The sequence below is a fragment of the Cucurbita moschata genome, unplaced genomic scaffold, assembly GCF_002738365.1.
Source record: "Cucurbita moschata cultivar Rifu unplaced genomic scaffold, Cmos_1.0 Cmo_Scf00023, whole genome shotgun sequence".
NCBI lineage: Eukaryota > Viridiplantae > Streptophyta > Magnoliopsida > Cucurbitales > Cucurbitaceae > Cucurbita > Cucurbita moschata.
Window position 1 is genome coordinate 2,185,745 of NW_019268539.1, and position 15,246 is coordinate 2,200,990.

The window sequence follows — 15,246 nt, forward strand, 5'->3', positions numbered from 1 at the left end:
AAGAAAAAAAAAAAAAAAAAAAAAAAAAAAAAAAAAAAAAAAAAAAAAAAAAAAAAAGGCTTTGTGCAGAGGGAAATTGTGAATCCAATTGGGGGAGGGGATTTGGAAAATTATTAATTCTGTGCTTTTTTGTTATTAGCATGTTATTGACTTTTATATTCCCTTTTTTGTTTTTTGTTTTTCTATTTGGATTTGAAGTCTTTTAGTAATGTGGAGATTTAAAGAAGTTTTTAGCTGGGCGGAAACAAAGAGGGAACGAAATAAATAATCGGAAAGAATTGTTATAATCTCCTTTTGTATAGGGATCATTATTATCGGTATTCGACCGAAAGGTGGGTGGCATTTTTTGGAGTCGAATGAAACCAAAGTTTCACGATTTTGAATGGTTTTGAATTAGAGGCGTTTAGAATGATGAATCAACGTCGACTATAACCCCTAGCCTTTGATGCTAACGATGCGGGTTCGATTCTCGCTATTCGCTTATCTTATTCTTCTTATATATTATAACTATGATAAATTATTCATTAATTAATTGAAATTTTAAGGGCAATTGACTCCTAGCATATCCCATATTTGTACCTTGCATGGCGAGGGCTGCTGGGTGGGGCAAGGCTTGATATTGAGAGGGCGGCTGGTAATTTAAATGTAGAACTTGTTGTTGATATCGGTTCCTATAAGTGAAGGAAATCTCGATTGAAGCTAATTTGATGTCTGGTTATTTGGTAATTAGAGGGCGACTGTGATGGAAAGCCAAATCGTCATCTCGTTCTAGTAATTAGGGGGCGGTTGCAGTGGTTTGGTCACCTATGATACTAGTACAGATAAATAAAAAATGGAAATTGGGTTTCATGTTCCTTCATCGATTGGTTATGCCTTCTCGTTTGTCTCTCTTTTTTCAATTGCTGTCTCGATTAGTTTATAAGATTGAATGACTAATTTGCCTCTAGACCCTTGATTCGATTGTTTTTTAAGAATGTTGAGCAGAGTATGTAAGTTGTGTAAGTTTGGTGCAAGTTGCTTTTCTCGAGTTGGAAAGCCTGCACCGAGGGGAGAAAAGCCTCGACTTTATGAACTATTAGTAAAACGTCAACGGCTGGAATATTCCATCCATTGTAAGCCTAAGAATGCAATGTGACATCTCGAAAATCAGAGTATCAATGCAATAGTTCGTGGGCGGGTGAGTGAGATTTATTGATGTTTTATGTTCTCCGTATAAAATTTGTACTTAATGTATCAATTAATAAAAAAAATGATATTTGTCGTCAATTATTCCAAAACAAAATGTTTTTCAAAGTTTAATACTAAAAATATATTAAAATAGAAAATATTGTCATTTTTAGCACAAATTCGGAGTATTAAGTGACGATACTTTCAAAGTGGCCAGACGAGATTGTTGTTGTGGGCCCAAAGCAGCCTGCATAGCCGATTTTTGGACCAGGAATTTGGGCCTCCGTCCGGTTATTGGGCCAAATATTTGGGCCTTTTTTAAATAATAATTTCGGCCCACACCAGATACGTTATTCCTCTGCAGCAAGAGAGGGAGGAGGAGAAGAGAGCGGGTTCTGTTGAGGTTTCCGTGACAGCACATTTGGTTCAAAATTTTCAGCAATCTTCCGAACTAAGAACTGCTGAAACAAAAATGGAGGTTCCAAAGGATCAAATCTCCACTCTTCTCGACCTAGGGCTCTACAGTTCAGCTCACATGCTGGTAAGCTTTCGTTTCTCTCATCGCTTTCTCTTCAGTTATATTCACTCACTCTCAACACATGAACAAGCAAATTCACCTTCTTCAAATTCGGATTGGAGATCGGACTAAATCTTTTTCGGTGATTTTTCTTATATTGTTCAGGGTTGCTTTCTTGTTTCATCGCCTGCTGCTAATGTAGAATCCAGTCCTCACCTCAAGTCTGAGAGCTTGGTTTGTAGTTCTGAATTCATTTACTGCTATTGTACTGTTTTCAGAAGATTTTGTTCATCTTTTATCGCATCGTTTTCTGAAAGAAATTTCTGTACTCTAATCCATCTTGTAGTTGGACCTTTTTTTTACTCTGTTTCTTCGTTGCTAGGTGCTTCTTGGGGATGCATTATTTCGAGAAAGGGAGTATCGAAGAGCAATTGTAAGTCTCTGAGTTGATTAGATGCTGCTTACTCCAGGATTAATTTTATGTTAAATTATCTTCGATAATATTAGGGGTGTAACTTTCTTGTATAACTTGACAGCATACTTACAAGCAAGCCCTGCAATACTATAAGATTATTCCTAAACAAAATTCAGCTACTATTAGAAGTTCTTTGCAGTCAAACAGGTCCTCTTCTCCAAACTCTTTTAACGTATCAGCCATTAATGAAAATGAGGTAGAACGAAACTGTTTCCTATTATGTATATCTTGTTTATTTTCCCTTTATCAGCTTATTTGTTGCAAAATTGTTCTTTTCAGTCTTTTAGGTGATTTCTTTTCCCTTCACGATTCATATTATGCCTTGATATTGTTATTACGACAGGTGAAGTTTAAAATTGCGTCGTGTTATTGTGCATTAAGTGACAACAGAGCTGCCCTTGTAGAGGTCTATCTCTCTCTCTCTCACAAACATGCGCTCGTGCACTCTACTTGATGTTAAACTTCTGTCAGTTATACCTTGCAGATGGAGGGAATTCCAAGTAAAGCAAGAAATTTACAAATGAATCTTTTGATGGGAAAGCTTTATAGATTTGCGAGACATAACCGTGCTGCTATTGCATGTTACAAGGAGTGCTTAAGGTTAGTTAGTGAAAGCAATTGTGCTGTCCGTTGCTCATACGTACATGGACACTTGGTTTTCAATTCTTACCTTATATGTATTAACTGTTTTATGGATCCTGCACCATTGACAATAAAACTTGTGACTGCAGACATAACAACTTCGCTGACTGTTGTTTGTTCAGCTTACTTATTATGTGGTTGTTGACTAAAATTATTATACTTTCTCCCTCCCATAACATAAATTCAGATTCACGCTCTAATACTTGTTTTTACATTTTTACAGAAATTGCCCTTTTGTGTTTGAAGCTATTATAGCTTTAGCAGAACTTGGCGCTACTGCCAAAGATATCATTTCGTTGTTTCCTCAGGTTGGTTTTCGAATGTATTGATAGAAAGCACTAATTGAATGTAGGGATACGTAACTTTTAATTTGTAGTTATATCTTTATTCAAAGTTGCAGCAGTATAAGTTTTTCAATGTCATATGATAGTCCTGTAATTCTATTAGCATGTCGAGTTCTACAGTTAGGTTTCAGAAGCTGCTGACCACTATGCTTATGATAGGTTTTACGAGATGTCAAACCTGGCAGTCCCGTCTTTTGGTTTTGAGTCTCTTATCGTCTTTCTTCTTTTTTAATCCTCGTATTGACTTCTATTACCATATTCAGTGTCCACAGAGATTCTTATGCTGTCTCCAAAATATTAATTGAAATGATGACCTCAGTTTATCAGTTAGCATGAAGATCATTTGCATCAATGCTGGTTTTGTTTTATCGTAATTTTTGTTTTATCGTAATTTTTGTTTGTAGAAAATTTAACATCATTTTACAATTTTCTCCTTCTGGTTTCTTTTGAATTTTATTTCAGACATCAAACAGAAGTGGCAAAACTCCTTTTGATCACTTTGACTCAAATCGCTGGCTGCCAGTAAGTGTTGAAAGAGATAAGCAACTAACAAGCTTCCACTTTTCATACTTTACGATTTGGTTTAATTGGGAAATGACGAGCCCTTTCTCATTTGCTTAATTATAGATAACTGTTTCCTTTTTTTTTTTTTTTTTTTGAGTTATACACGGGGTGTCGGGATCTAAATCACCAACCTTGGGGATGATGCAGATACCTTTACTACTGATCTATGCTCATGTTGCCTTATCAAATAGCTTTGATGTTAGTAGGCTTTTAAGCTGCACATGTATTTGAGTTTTGAAACAAACTTCCATTCAACAAAGAGAAGGATGAAGTGTCCAATTATTATAACCCATTGTTTGCCAGCCAAGAATAGGGCAATTGGATTCACATAATTGATATAACATGCTTCCAAACTCGATTCTATGCTTGTTATTTACCAGTCATTTTAAAGAAATGTAATGGATAAGTACTGCCTAGTATTTGATCACGGGCAATTTCCAAATGAGTAGTTGGTTTAAATAGTCGTCGACCAAGTATTTGTATTTGCTCTGATTTTGCAAGCACCAACAAATTGTGCGATCTTCTGTAGATCATGGGCAAGTTCAGAATTAGTTTAAATTGTTTTACATGTCTTTATTTTCCCGTTATATTTTAAAAACTCATTAGTGTTTTCTTATTATTATTTTTTTAAAAAAAGTGCTTATGTTGTTTTGAAATTATCTGCAGCGCTATGTTGAGGCCCAGTGCTGCATTGCGTCAAATGATTACAAAGGTAAAATACTGTCTTCCTGTTCGAACTATCAAAGCTATGCATAATTTATGTCACTTTAACCTGTAAGCACTTGATAATATTCATCCTCCTCTTATGCAAATGGTATACAACTTGGTTCATATGAGTCCAGACATCAGCTAGCTTTCTCATTTCTCTATATATTTATTTATGATTACTTTTTTAAATAACCTTTGCAGGTGGTTTGGAGCTGTTTTTGGATTTATTGCAACGTTTTCCCAATAATATTCACCTGTTACTTGAAATTGCAAAGGTGGGTTCTTGTGATAACAAATCTAAGATTATGAATGTTTAATCTTGGGCAACCCTTTCTCCTCAAGCATATTTGTGGCTCCTAGTGAAACGGAATGTTGAAACTGGATGAAGTTTCTCACTTCTCTCTGTATTCAAGTGGAGCTAGCTTATGTTGCTTGTAGCTGAGGGAGAAGAATATCCATAATTGTTTTGGCAGTGGGCATTACATCACCTTTATGTGTGTGCTCTCTTTCAAGTTTTCTCATATTCTGTTTTGCTGTATGATGCCCCTTCATGACAATAATATGTTTTTGCAAAAATACTTCCTGTTTTCACTCATTGAATGTTCAATATGCCTTTTGGTTAAATTAATTTAACCCCTGAACTTTGAGATTTATTTCTATTTAGTACGAAACATTTAAATATGTCTAATAGGTTCTTAAAATTTCAATTTTGTGTATACTAAATTTGGATTTTATGTTAGAACTCTAAATTTTCAATTTTATTTCTCGTAGATCCATGAATTTTAAACATATCAAAGTTCAGAGATCAAATTGATACAAATTTGAAGGACTAAGTTTGTAATTAAGCCCATACATTTTCATCTATTGGTGCGTCATACTTTATTTGATGATATTGAATGTTCCGTAAGCATAAAAAAGAAACTCTTTCGACCTTTCCTCCTGACTAACATGTTGACAACTCTGTGTCCAGGTTGAAGCCATCATGGGAAAAAACGACGAGGCTATCATGAATTTTGAAAAGGTAACGTGAAACGTCAGCGTAATTATGATAATGATCTACGTCTTTCATCCCCCAGTAACATTTAATTTAATGTTATTACAGGCACGATCAATTGATCCATATCTTGTAACATATATGGATGAATATGCAATGCTTCTGAAGATGAAGTCTGATTATTCAATGCTAAACAAGTTAGTCTATGACTTGTTAAATATTGATCCTACAAGACCAGAAGTTTTTGTGGCTTTGTCTGTATTGTGGGAAACAAAAGATGAGAGGGGTGCCTTGTCTTATGCTGAAAAGGTTTGTTATCAAAACAGAGCTTTGGGATTTGCTTTATTTTCTATATGTTCTAACATTCTTACTGCTAATAATCAGAGCATCCGAATCGACGAAAGGCATATAACAGGTTTCATCATGAAGGTACTTATTAGATATACGTTTGCAATGCCGACCAGAATATCAAACACCTCAAATTTCTAGTTTCTACTTTCAGGGAAACCTGTTATTAGCATTGAAGCAACCAGAAGCAGCCGTTAGTGCGTTCAGGAATGCGCAAGAGTTGAGACCCGATATTCGTTCATATCAAGGTGCAACTTTTAAGGGGAAAATATTATACAATTATCATACCGCTCTCAATGTTACCTTCACTTTATTTTGGTTTTTTTTTTTTTTTTTTTGCATTTGTGATTGCAATCGAACTGTCAAAAAATGTATTTCGTTGTCTAAAATGCTCAACTTTCAAATGGTTGTGAATTCACTTTTGGCTGCAGGCTTGGTCCATTCTCATCTAGCTCTGTCTAAAATAAAAGAGGCATTATATGCTGCTCGGGAGGCAATGAAAGCGATGCCTCAATCTGCAAAGGCTCTAAAATTAGTTGGGGATGTACATGCTAGTAACTCAGGTGGTAGAGAGAAGGTACATGGTTTAAAGATTTGTTTTGTAGTAATTCAGACTTGGAGACTGCTATTTGCAAATATAATTCATATGTGGATCTGGCGTGGAATTTTTGATAGGCCAAGAAGTTTTATGAGTCAGCCCTTAGGCTGGAACCTGGTTACCTCGGGTCGGCATTAGCTTTGGCAGAGCTCCATGTAATCGAAGGTCGAAATGGGGATGCTGTATCCTTACTGGAGAGGTACCTTAAGGACTGGGCTGATGATTCTCTTCACGTAAAACTAGCTCAAGTATTTGCAGCCACAAATATGCTGCAAGACGCTTTATCTCACTATCAAGCTGCATTAAGGTGAAACGTTATGCACAATGCTTTCTGTTTGCCCGCCCCCGCTCCATTCTACTGGCAATCTCCTGTTTTAAGAGTGGAAAATCATACCCATTAACCGTAACTTTCTACATTATACACACAATTATGTATGACTAACAACCTAACTAAACGTTGCTATCTCACTCAGTAATAGCCCAAGCACACCGCTAGCAGATATTGTCTTCTTTGGGCTTCCTTTCAAGGTTTCTAAAACTTGTCTATTAGAGAGAGGTTTCCACACCCTTATAAAGAATGATTCATTCTCCTCCCCAACCGATGTGGGATCTAATACACCCATAGTAGGGCCATCTCGCCAACTAACGTTATTCTATCACATTCCCTCTACCCTTGCATGCTTAATTATCCCGGTGCTCAAGAATCCAATGAACCGTAACAAGTACTTAGGATCTCTTATGTCGAAAACATAAGACTTAGTTTGCTGTGAGGATGTTATGGTTCTTTTCTGAAACAGTCTAGCTTCTTCCAGTTCAACTAGCACTATTCTGTTATGTCATTTTCTAGTTTTATTAATTTTTCTCATGTGTATTTTTCTTCAGCTTTCTTGCTTCTGGAGTGGTATTTATTGACTATTGTCCTTTTTTCATGTCATTTATTTGGTTTATTAATCATATACAGGATGAATCCCCAGAACGAAGCTGCCAAGAAAGGTCTAGAGCGCTTAGAAAAACAAATGAAGGTTTGCTTTTATTTATCAATGAAGGTCTAGAACGCGTAGAAAAACACAGCTTAAAAATTTGTGGATATATACAAGTTCTACACGCTTTCATTTTTTTTTAAGAGACAATTTCACTGATGATTGAAAGCAAGAAATTGAACATTGCTTCAATCACGCATAGTCTAGTCCTAAAGACGTGAACAGCTCGTTAAAATGCATTTCCTCCTCTGAAACACATCAATATTGCAGGGAGTGGATCCTGATGCACCTGAAGACGACGAAGACAATGAGGTCGATGATGCCGACGGAGACCAAGAAGAAACCGAACTCTTATGAGTAACAATTCAATCCACAATGTTTACATTTGCAAGTAATGATTTAGACAACGACCCTCTGATGATGAAGAGTAAATAGTAACTTGTACACGTGCGGATGAATCATTTGAAAGAACTGCAACATGATTTCACAACCATTCACACAAATCTCTCCCAATCACTCATACAGTTTCACATTGTCGAGATCAACCGAACAAAAGTTGGCAAAATCATAGCCACTGCATTCCGATTGAGTAGCTGCATACGAGGTACTTCAATACTATGATGATTTCATGACTATGAAAACTGTAATCTGTATGTATTTTCGTAGCAAACGAAGAGCAGTCTTTCGTGTAACTTATGTACACAAGATCATTGATTATATTCAGGTAGAAGCCTATGTATTCTTCTGTGTATTTCGGAATTAGCTACTCGGTTTTACATTATTAATGAACTTTCAAATATTTCTTTGCAGATGGAAGATTTGGGTTAGTTTTTATACTTCATGAACTTTATTACTAGATAAACCAAAACATTACATTACATCAGATTACATTGAAGTCACCAAAAAAGGACTTACATAAGGACTTTTCAAGTAAACTCTCTGAGCTTAGGTATGTCAAAAGTTATAGTTAGAGGGGGGGAAGCAAAGTTTAAACCCATAAAGCACCAGCCCTCCTAAGCATTGGGATCAAGTTCCTCTTAAGGTGAAGGCTCATGACTTCATTAGCGCCGCCGACGAGTTCACCACCAATGAACACGGCCGGCACGGCGGGGTTGCAGCCAATGCGGAGGAGGGCTTGCTCAACTTCTTTGCCTCTGGGAAGCTCATCGAGCTCGTAGACAGTCGGGTTAACTCCGAAATCACACAAGAGTGTCTTGATAGAATGGCTCATACAGCAAGTGTTCTTGCTGAACACAACCACTGGCCTGTCTGAAACCAACTTGTTGACAGTCTCCATTAATGAGAGGTTAGAAGTGAATGGGAAGCAAAGGCAGAAGCACAGAAAAGGGGAATGGTTGGGATTGAAGTGAGGAATGAAGGCCCCAAAAGGGGATATTTATACAGCCATTTTGTGAGGAGAGAGAGGGAAAGAAACAGAGAATGTTCGTTTGGTAGAGATATTTGAAGGAGCTGGAAACTTCCAAGCCACTCTTTTGAATGGGATATTGCAAAAATTATGCACAGCTTCGAATCTTTGCATATATATATATATATATATATATATATATTATATGTGAAAAAACAAACAGAGACGTGTCCTTTGTACGGTTTCCACATACAAACTCTCCACAACAGAGAGAGAGAGAGAGCTTCCAAATTCCTTTTACAATCAGAGATCACATTTCCTTTTTCTCCAATCTTTTCACCGTCCAATTCCTTTTATTCTCTCTCTCTCTCTCTCTCTCTCAATATATATATTTATTTAAAGAGAATTTTCTTTTTTCTTAATCTTATATCTAAATAAAAAATGTTAAATCATTGAAAATTTAGTATTTGAACGTTATTAAAAACGTCTAAAAAGTCTCTGAACTTTCAATTGTATTTCTAATAAAAAAAAGGAAGGAATTTTATAAATAACATTGAAATTTATATCTAATGAGAGCCTAAACGTGTGTGTAAACTACTACGCAAAAACAACATTGAGGGAAAATTTGAAAGAGAAAATTCAAAGAGAGAAACTCCCAAAGAAAAAACTCAAAAAGAATAATATTTGCTACCAGTGAACTTGAGATTACTAAACTTTAAATTGACATGTGAATTAAAAAAAAGTGATTTATTAGACAAAAACTTTGAAGTTCAAAAGACTTAATAATATTTCTTTAAAGTTTAACCTTTTAAAGTTGATAAATTGTTTTTTTATATATATATAATTAAAAGAGGATTTTCTTTTCTTAATCTATCTAAACTAAAAATAGTTAAATTATTAAAAAAAAAATTAATATTTGAATATTAAAAAAGTCTAAAAAATCTCTCAACTTTCCATCTTCCCTCTAATAATAATAATAATAAAAAAAATTAAGAGTCTATAACTACTATTGAAATGTTTAGTACGAACTAGAGAAATGAATTTTAAAAGGTTAGAATAGGTCAAAGATTTATTAAACAAAAACTTCAAAGATAACGACGTCATAGATATTTTTTTAATTTATAAAATTGTTTGACACAAAATTGAACTTAAAGGGCCTAATAACTCCTTTCCAAAGTTTGTGTACAAAAAAGACAACGCCTTTAAGTTAGGGACTAAACTTACCATTTAACATCATGTATAAGCCAATTTGAATGTAAATACTCAACTCAATTGTTTAAGATATTATTATAAGCTCAATTAAGTTGTGTATAAATTTGATGACGATAGCTCTGTTTCTGATTTGATTAGTTGTTCTTAGTCAAAAAAACGACTCGGGTTTATGAGAAAAACTTATTCTTATTCAAAAAACGCATTTAATTAACGCTTTTTTTTTTCTTCCCTTAAGGTCAAAATTTTGTTCCCTTTTCTCTTTAATATATATATATATTCTTTTAGAATGAAATCCAGCTTTATTAGATTTGAGAATTCCCTTCCTAGGTTTAGGATTTGGATTTGCCAAATTAAACATCCACACCCAAAAATAAAATAATTATTAAAAAAAAACTTATTTATTTATTTTAAAAAATAAAAAAAAATAATATTTATTATAGAAAGGATTTTGGTGGTGTAGCTATCTTGGAGGCATCTATTGAGCTGGAGAAAGTATTTGGATTTATCCAATATGAAAAATATGCCTTTTTATTTATTTATTTATTTATTTTAATTATTATTTTTTTTGGATTCGCATCCAAATCAAAATCAAAAACAAAGAAATTGAAGAACAAGCTCCTGCTTCCTTTTTCTTTCTTTCTTTTGCCCCCAACAGAATTCTCCAGACCCTTCAATTCCAAACAATTCTCACAAATTTCCATAAATTTTTACTCCAATTTTTTTAATAATTTTTTTCGTTCTTACCAAAACGTTCCAAGTTTGCATTTTCGTACTATAATTTTTTTATTATATCAACGTCTCTTTAGTGTGTATATATAATTTTTCCGGGATTTTAAGATTTTACTTATTTATCTGTCTGATTTAAATATAATTTTTAATTTTAAGGTTTTGTTTATCTAAATAAATAAATAAATATATATATATATATAATTCTAGGTTTTTGCTTATCAATAAGACTTATCTCGGGTATGAATGTGTATACGTGTGTATATATAAACTAGGTTTTTTGATTTTCGAAGAATATTACTTTTAGTTAGTTTTAGAGTTTTGTTAATATCTTAATTAATGTTTTCGTTTTTTTGAAAAATATAATTTTTAGTTTCAGGGTTTTTGTTAATATCTTAATTATTATTTCGGTTTCTTTAAAAAATATAATTTTTAGTTTTAGGGTTTTTGCTGATATCTTAACTAGTGGTTCCGTTCACTTCAAGAATATATATGTTTTAGTTTTAGGGTTTTGTTTCCGTTCACTTAAAAAATGTAATTTTTAGTTTTTAGGGTTCTATTTATCCTTCCTGTACCTAATTTTTACGACGTTTTTCTTACATTTTTTTAAAATATGATAATAAATTGAGGTAGGTTTAGGTTAGTTATTGAAACGAAACCCGATCTCGAGAGATTTAGTCAAGAAAAAGTAGACTTTATCTTTTTGGAATTAAAGAATGGAAAATGAAGGATAAGTGAGCTAAGTCCTAAGTCTCTCATTTCGCTTTCAAATCTCTTATATGTTCAATGAGAGAGAGAGAACGACAAACCATAAAAAGGAGCCGTACATGAAAAACAAAAAAAAAAAAGCAGAGAATTGAAGCTGTGAAAGATGCTGTAATATTTATTTTTATTTATTTTGAGGTCCCCAACATTATCTCAATTTTTTTTTCTTTTTTTAAATAATTTAATCCCTCTACTGTTACTAATTTCAATATTAAATTTTTATTAAAAATTGTCATTAATGAATTCAAATGTATTGTAACTTGAAAATAAAAATTACAAATTTAATTTCATTTTCAGCCCACATTTTATTATATTGAGAATATATTTTCTTTTTGTTCATTTTTATTTAACTAATTTTTTTAATATTGAAAAAAATTTAAATTTCAAAGCAAAAGGGATGTGTTATGCACTAGAATCTCGACCTAATTTGTAAAAATTTTGGACCACTATGATGGTAACATTTTTTATAAGACCGTGTAATTTAGTTAAATTATAAATTTAGTCGGTAACTTTATTATAAGTCCCTATAATTTAATTAAATTATAAATTTAGCCCTTTAATTTTTTTAAATTTGTATCGAGCATATTTTTTAAATTTAAAAAATGTTTCATCCATCTAATAAATCACTAAGCTTTTTAGTATTTTTGTAATATTTAATATTTTGTTTATTAATTTCATTGATTTTAGACTTATTTAGTATTTTTTAAATTTTAATATAATTATACTTATTTATATATTATTTTTTTAAAACGAACTAAAGAATATAAAATAAATAGTCAATCGTTTGGTTTAAATGTGAGATATGATTAATTATTTGATTTCTAACTGAAAATTTCGGGATGTCCTCGAGTATTCTTAGTTCAAGAGGGACCCGACAACAGGAGGAGCTGGTTACTCAAAAAGAAATAGGCCCGAAAAATACACTTAATTTTGTTAATAATTTCACCAAAAACCACATATTGTAATATAACCTAATGTTTTTTTAAAAGGAAATATATGTATGATATCAATATATCATACAAATATAGTCTTAAATAAAAACTATATAATAAAATGGCATCCCTTTGAAAGGCTTCCTCACTTTTATTTATTTATTTTATTTTATTTTTTTTATTTATTTACCTTTTGGAATCTCTTATAAGTTGGTGATCGTGAATGCATCTTTCCAACTACGTACGTAAATTTAAATTTATAGTTGGGGAATATTTTTTTGAATATTTTATTTAATTTTTTAAAATATAAAAAATAAAATAAAGTGGCTCAAGACGTAGGCCAAGAGCCATTTTTTTTGTGTGAAAGGGTTGCTTTTGAGTTCCATACTTCTTATACGCCTCTCTCGCTAAAAGGGTGACCTACTTTTCATGTATGCATATAGCTAGGAGCATGCCCGAGATAGAATTAGGTCCTGAATTTAGGAAATTTTGCTTTTCTAGTGAGATCGAGATTTGAACGTTTGGACCTTTAGAAAGGGTCGTTATAGTTGTCTCGACAATTAAGTTACGAGCTAAACTTTCATTTTTACAGTTTGATTTGGGGTTCAAAACCCTCTCTCTATGCCAGCAAAACTACAATTGAATCGGACTGTTTTTATCTGATAAAGCTCTACCACAGATCACACCATGACTACATCTTTCGAGCTTCACAACTTCTTTGTTCGGTATCTGGAGATTCCACCGAAATGACTAAGTTAGGGGCATGTGTATGAATCTGAGTTTACAGTTATTAGAGACAACAAATAACGACCCTTCATGGCTTTTTAGGGATTAGTCGTAAATGTCTCCATTCATTGAAAACAGTTATCATATACTCGTGATATTCTTCTTATCTAGCTAATCTAGAATTTCAATAGCATTCTCAACGTAATAAATAATAAATAATAAATAATAAATAATAAATAATAAATGATAAATAAATATAAATTTTTTTAATAAAAAAACAAAAAGCAAAATTGAAACCCTAAAATCTTTTTTCATTTTATTAAAAAAAAAAAAAAAACCGTCTCGTCAAAAGAGGAATGTAAAATATGCAAGGTCGGTTCGTGGCATCACATGAATGGTATATTATTTATTTATTATTAATTTTTAATCAATAGAAAATTAAAGTAATTATATAATTCTTTATAATAATTTATGCTTTTACATTTCAAAAACCACAATTTTACACTAACCTCATTCCAATTAATATTTATTATTATTTTTTTTTTACCATTACTTACTTAGATAAACCCATCATTTAACATTATAAATAAAATAATAATAATAAAAGAAAGTCGTACTTCTCGAATAACAATACGACGCCTAAACTCGAAGTCACGGTTAGATCTGATTGGGTTCCACAGATCCAATCGATTGGGTCTAATCCTATCCGACCTAACCCAAAAACTTCAAACAACCGACGTATTTTAAACAGTAGATCAAGGAGAGAGAGAGACTCGTGTCTATTCTCTCTCCTAGCACAAACTAAAACAACGAAACGAAAGACAAAAAATATGTACAACTTTCAGGAGACGAGATGACTTTCGAGTAATATAATATCGTTAAATTATAATATATTTTAAATTAATTTCTACTTATTCAAGGTATCAAAATTCATTATATAGTGGGCATCTTCTAATCCATACTTATATCTATATTTGTAAGAATATTACAAAAATTCCTTTATTTTCTATGCTATTATTTTTATAAATAATTTCCAAATAATCAAAATTAATAAATTCACAAAATTGAAATAAATAAATAAATAAATAAAGGGTGTGTTTTTTTTTTTCCCAAAAATAATTTTCCTTTAATTTTAATTTATTTGTAATATTAAAAATATTTTATTCTTTAATAATAATTTCCTTCATTTATTACTGATCAGCTTTGGGTGGCCGTTGATTTGTCACAATCTGATAATCCCACCATATGATATTCGATGCAAAATTTTGACATTCTTTGCTATTATATGATCTTCTTTTTAATTCCTATATTCTATAGCCAAATATGTTTGTATCATACTATACTATAAATTGATTATTCGAAATTATCGTTACTCGATATGCCGCATAATATCTTTATCATAATATATACAATAAAGTCAATATTAACGTAATTTAGCGGTTAAAATATTTTTTATTTTCTTTGAATTATTGTAGGTTTCTCGAGGTTGTAGGTTATCCAAATTCTATTACTATATTTGTGAGATCCTGCATCGATTGGAGAGAGGAACGAAACATTTCTTATAAGGGTGTGGAAATCTCTCCCTAGCCGACACATTTTAAAACCTTGAGGGGAAGTCCAGAAGAGAAAGCCCAAAGAAGACAATATCCGCTAGCGGTGGATTGGGAGATCTCAGATCAGTTAGAGAGGAAAACTAAGTATATTTCTCTTTTGGTCCCTGAATTTTGAGTATCCTTATGTTTTAAGACGTTAAATTCTTTACTCTTGAGTTTTGATTTTAGTTTTCGTTGGGTCATAAATTTTAGGATTTTACATTTTTACCCTCTAGTGATATGAACCCAGAGGAATGAGAACCAAGAAGTTACAACGAGCTTTAATCACTTATATTCGAGCTATCGTTAGCTCGTTAAAAGAAGTTCTAAAAGATGTTGGAGTCTTTTCCTAGATGTTGTACAAATTTAAGCAATAAGTGATGATGATCAAATTCTTATACCTCTGATTTTAATTTTTGAAAATTATTGTGTTTTAGAACTTGAATGCTCGAGTCATTTAAGTAGTGTTTATCATAACAAGGCAAGGGTAGGGATGCAAATATCTCAATAAAAAATCTTCAATTTTCTCAATTATATACCATAATTAATTCACTAACTTTTTTTTTAATTATTTTATTTTACTTTACATA

General features: G+C 32.2%; 2 protein-coding genes across 2 annotated transcripts; one reads left to right on the forward strand and one right to left on the reverse strand.

Annotated features, from left to right (window-relative positions):
• Window positions 1-1,548: 1,548 nt before the first annotated feature.
• On the forward strand, window positions 1,549-8,143 carry LOC111460347 (anaphase-promoting complex subunit 7-like). Its single transcript, XM_023103579.1, has 18 exons — window positions 1,549-1,708; window positions 1,850-1,918; window positions 2,067-2,117; window positions 2,221-2,355; window positions 2,503-2,565; window positions 2,644-2,759; window positions 3,025-3,109; window positions 3,608-3,667; window positions 4,376-4,421; window positions 4,619-4,692; window positions 5,388-5,438; window positions 5,520-5,720; window positions 5,796-5,840; window positions 5,914-6,007; window positions 6,191-6,336; window positions 6,435-6,664; window positions 7,319-7,379; window positions 7,608-8,143. Exons 1-18 carry the CDS (start codon window positions 1,640-1,642, stop codon window positions 7,692-7,694), a joined length of 1,683 nt encoding a protein of 560 aa, XP_022959347.1. The 5' UTR covers window positions 1,549-1,639; the 3' UTR covers window positions 7,695-8,143.
• An 18-nt stretch (window positions 8,144-8,161) lies between these two features.
• LOC111460348 (monothiol glutaredoxin-S2-like) lies at window positions 8,162-8,868 on the reverse strand. The gene has a single exon (XM_023103580.1). It carries the CDS (start codon window positions 8,632-8,634, stop codon window positions 8,326-8,328), a length of 309 nt encoding a protein of 102 aa, XP_022959348.1. The 5' UTR covers window positions 8,635-8,868; the 3' UTR covers window positions 8,162-8,325.
• Between the last annotated feature and the right edge of the window lie 6,378 nt (window positions 8,869-15,246).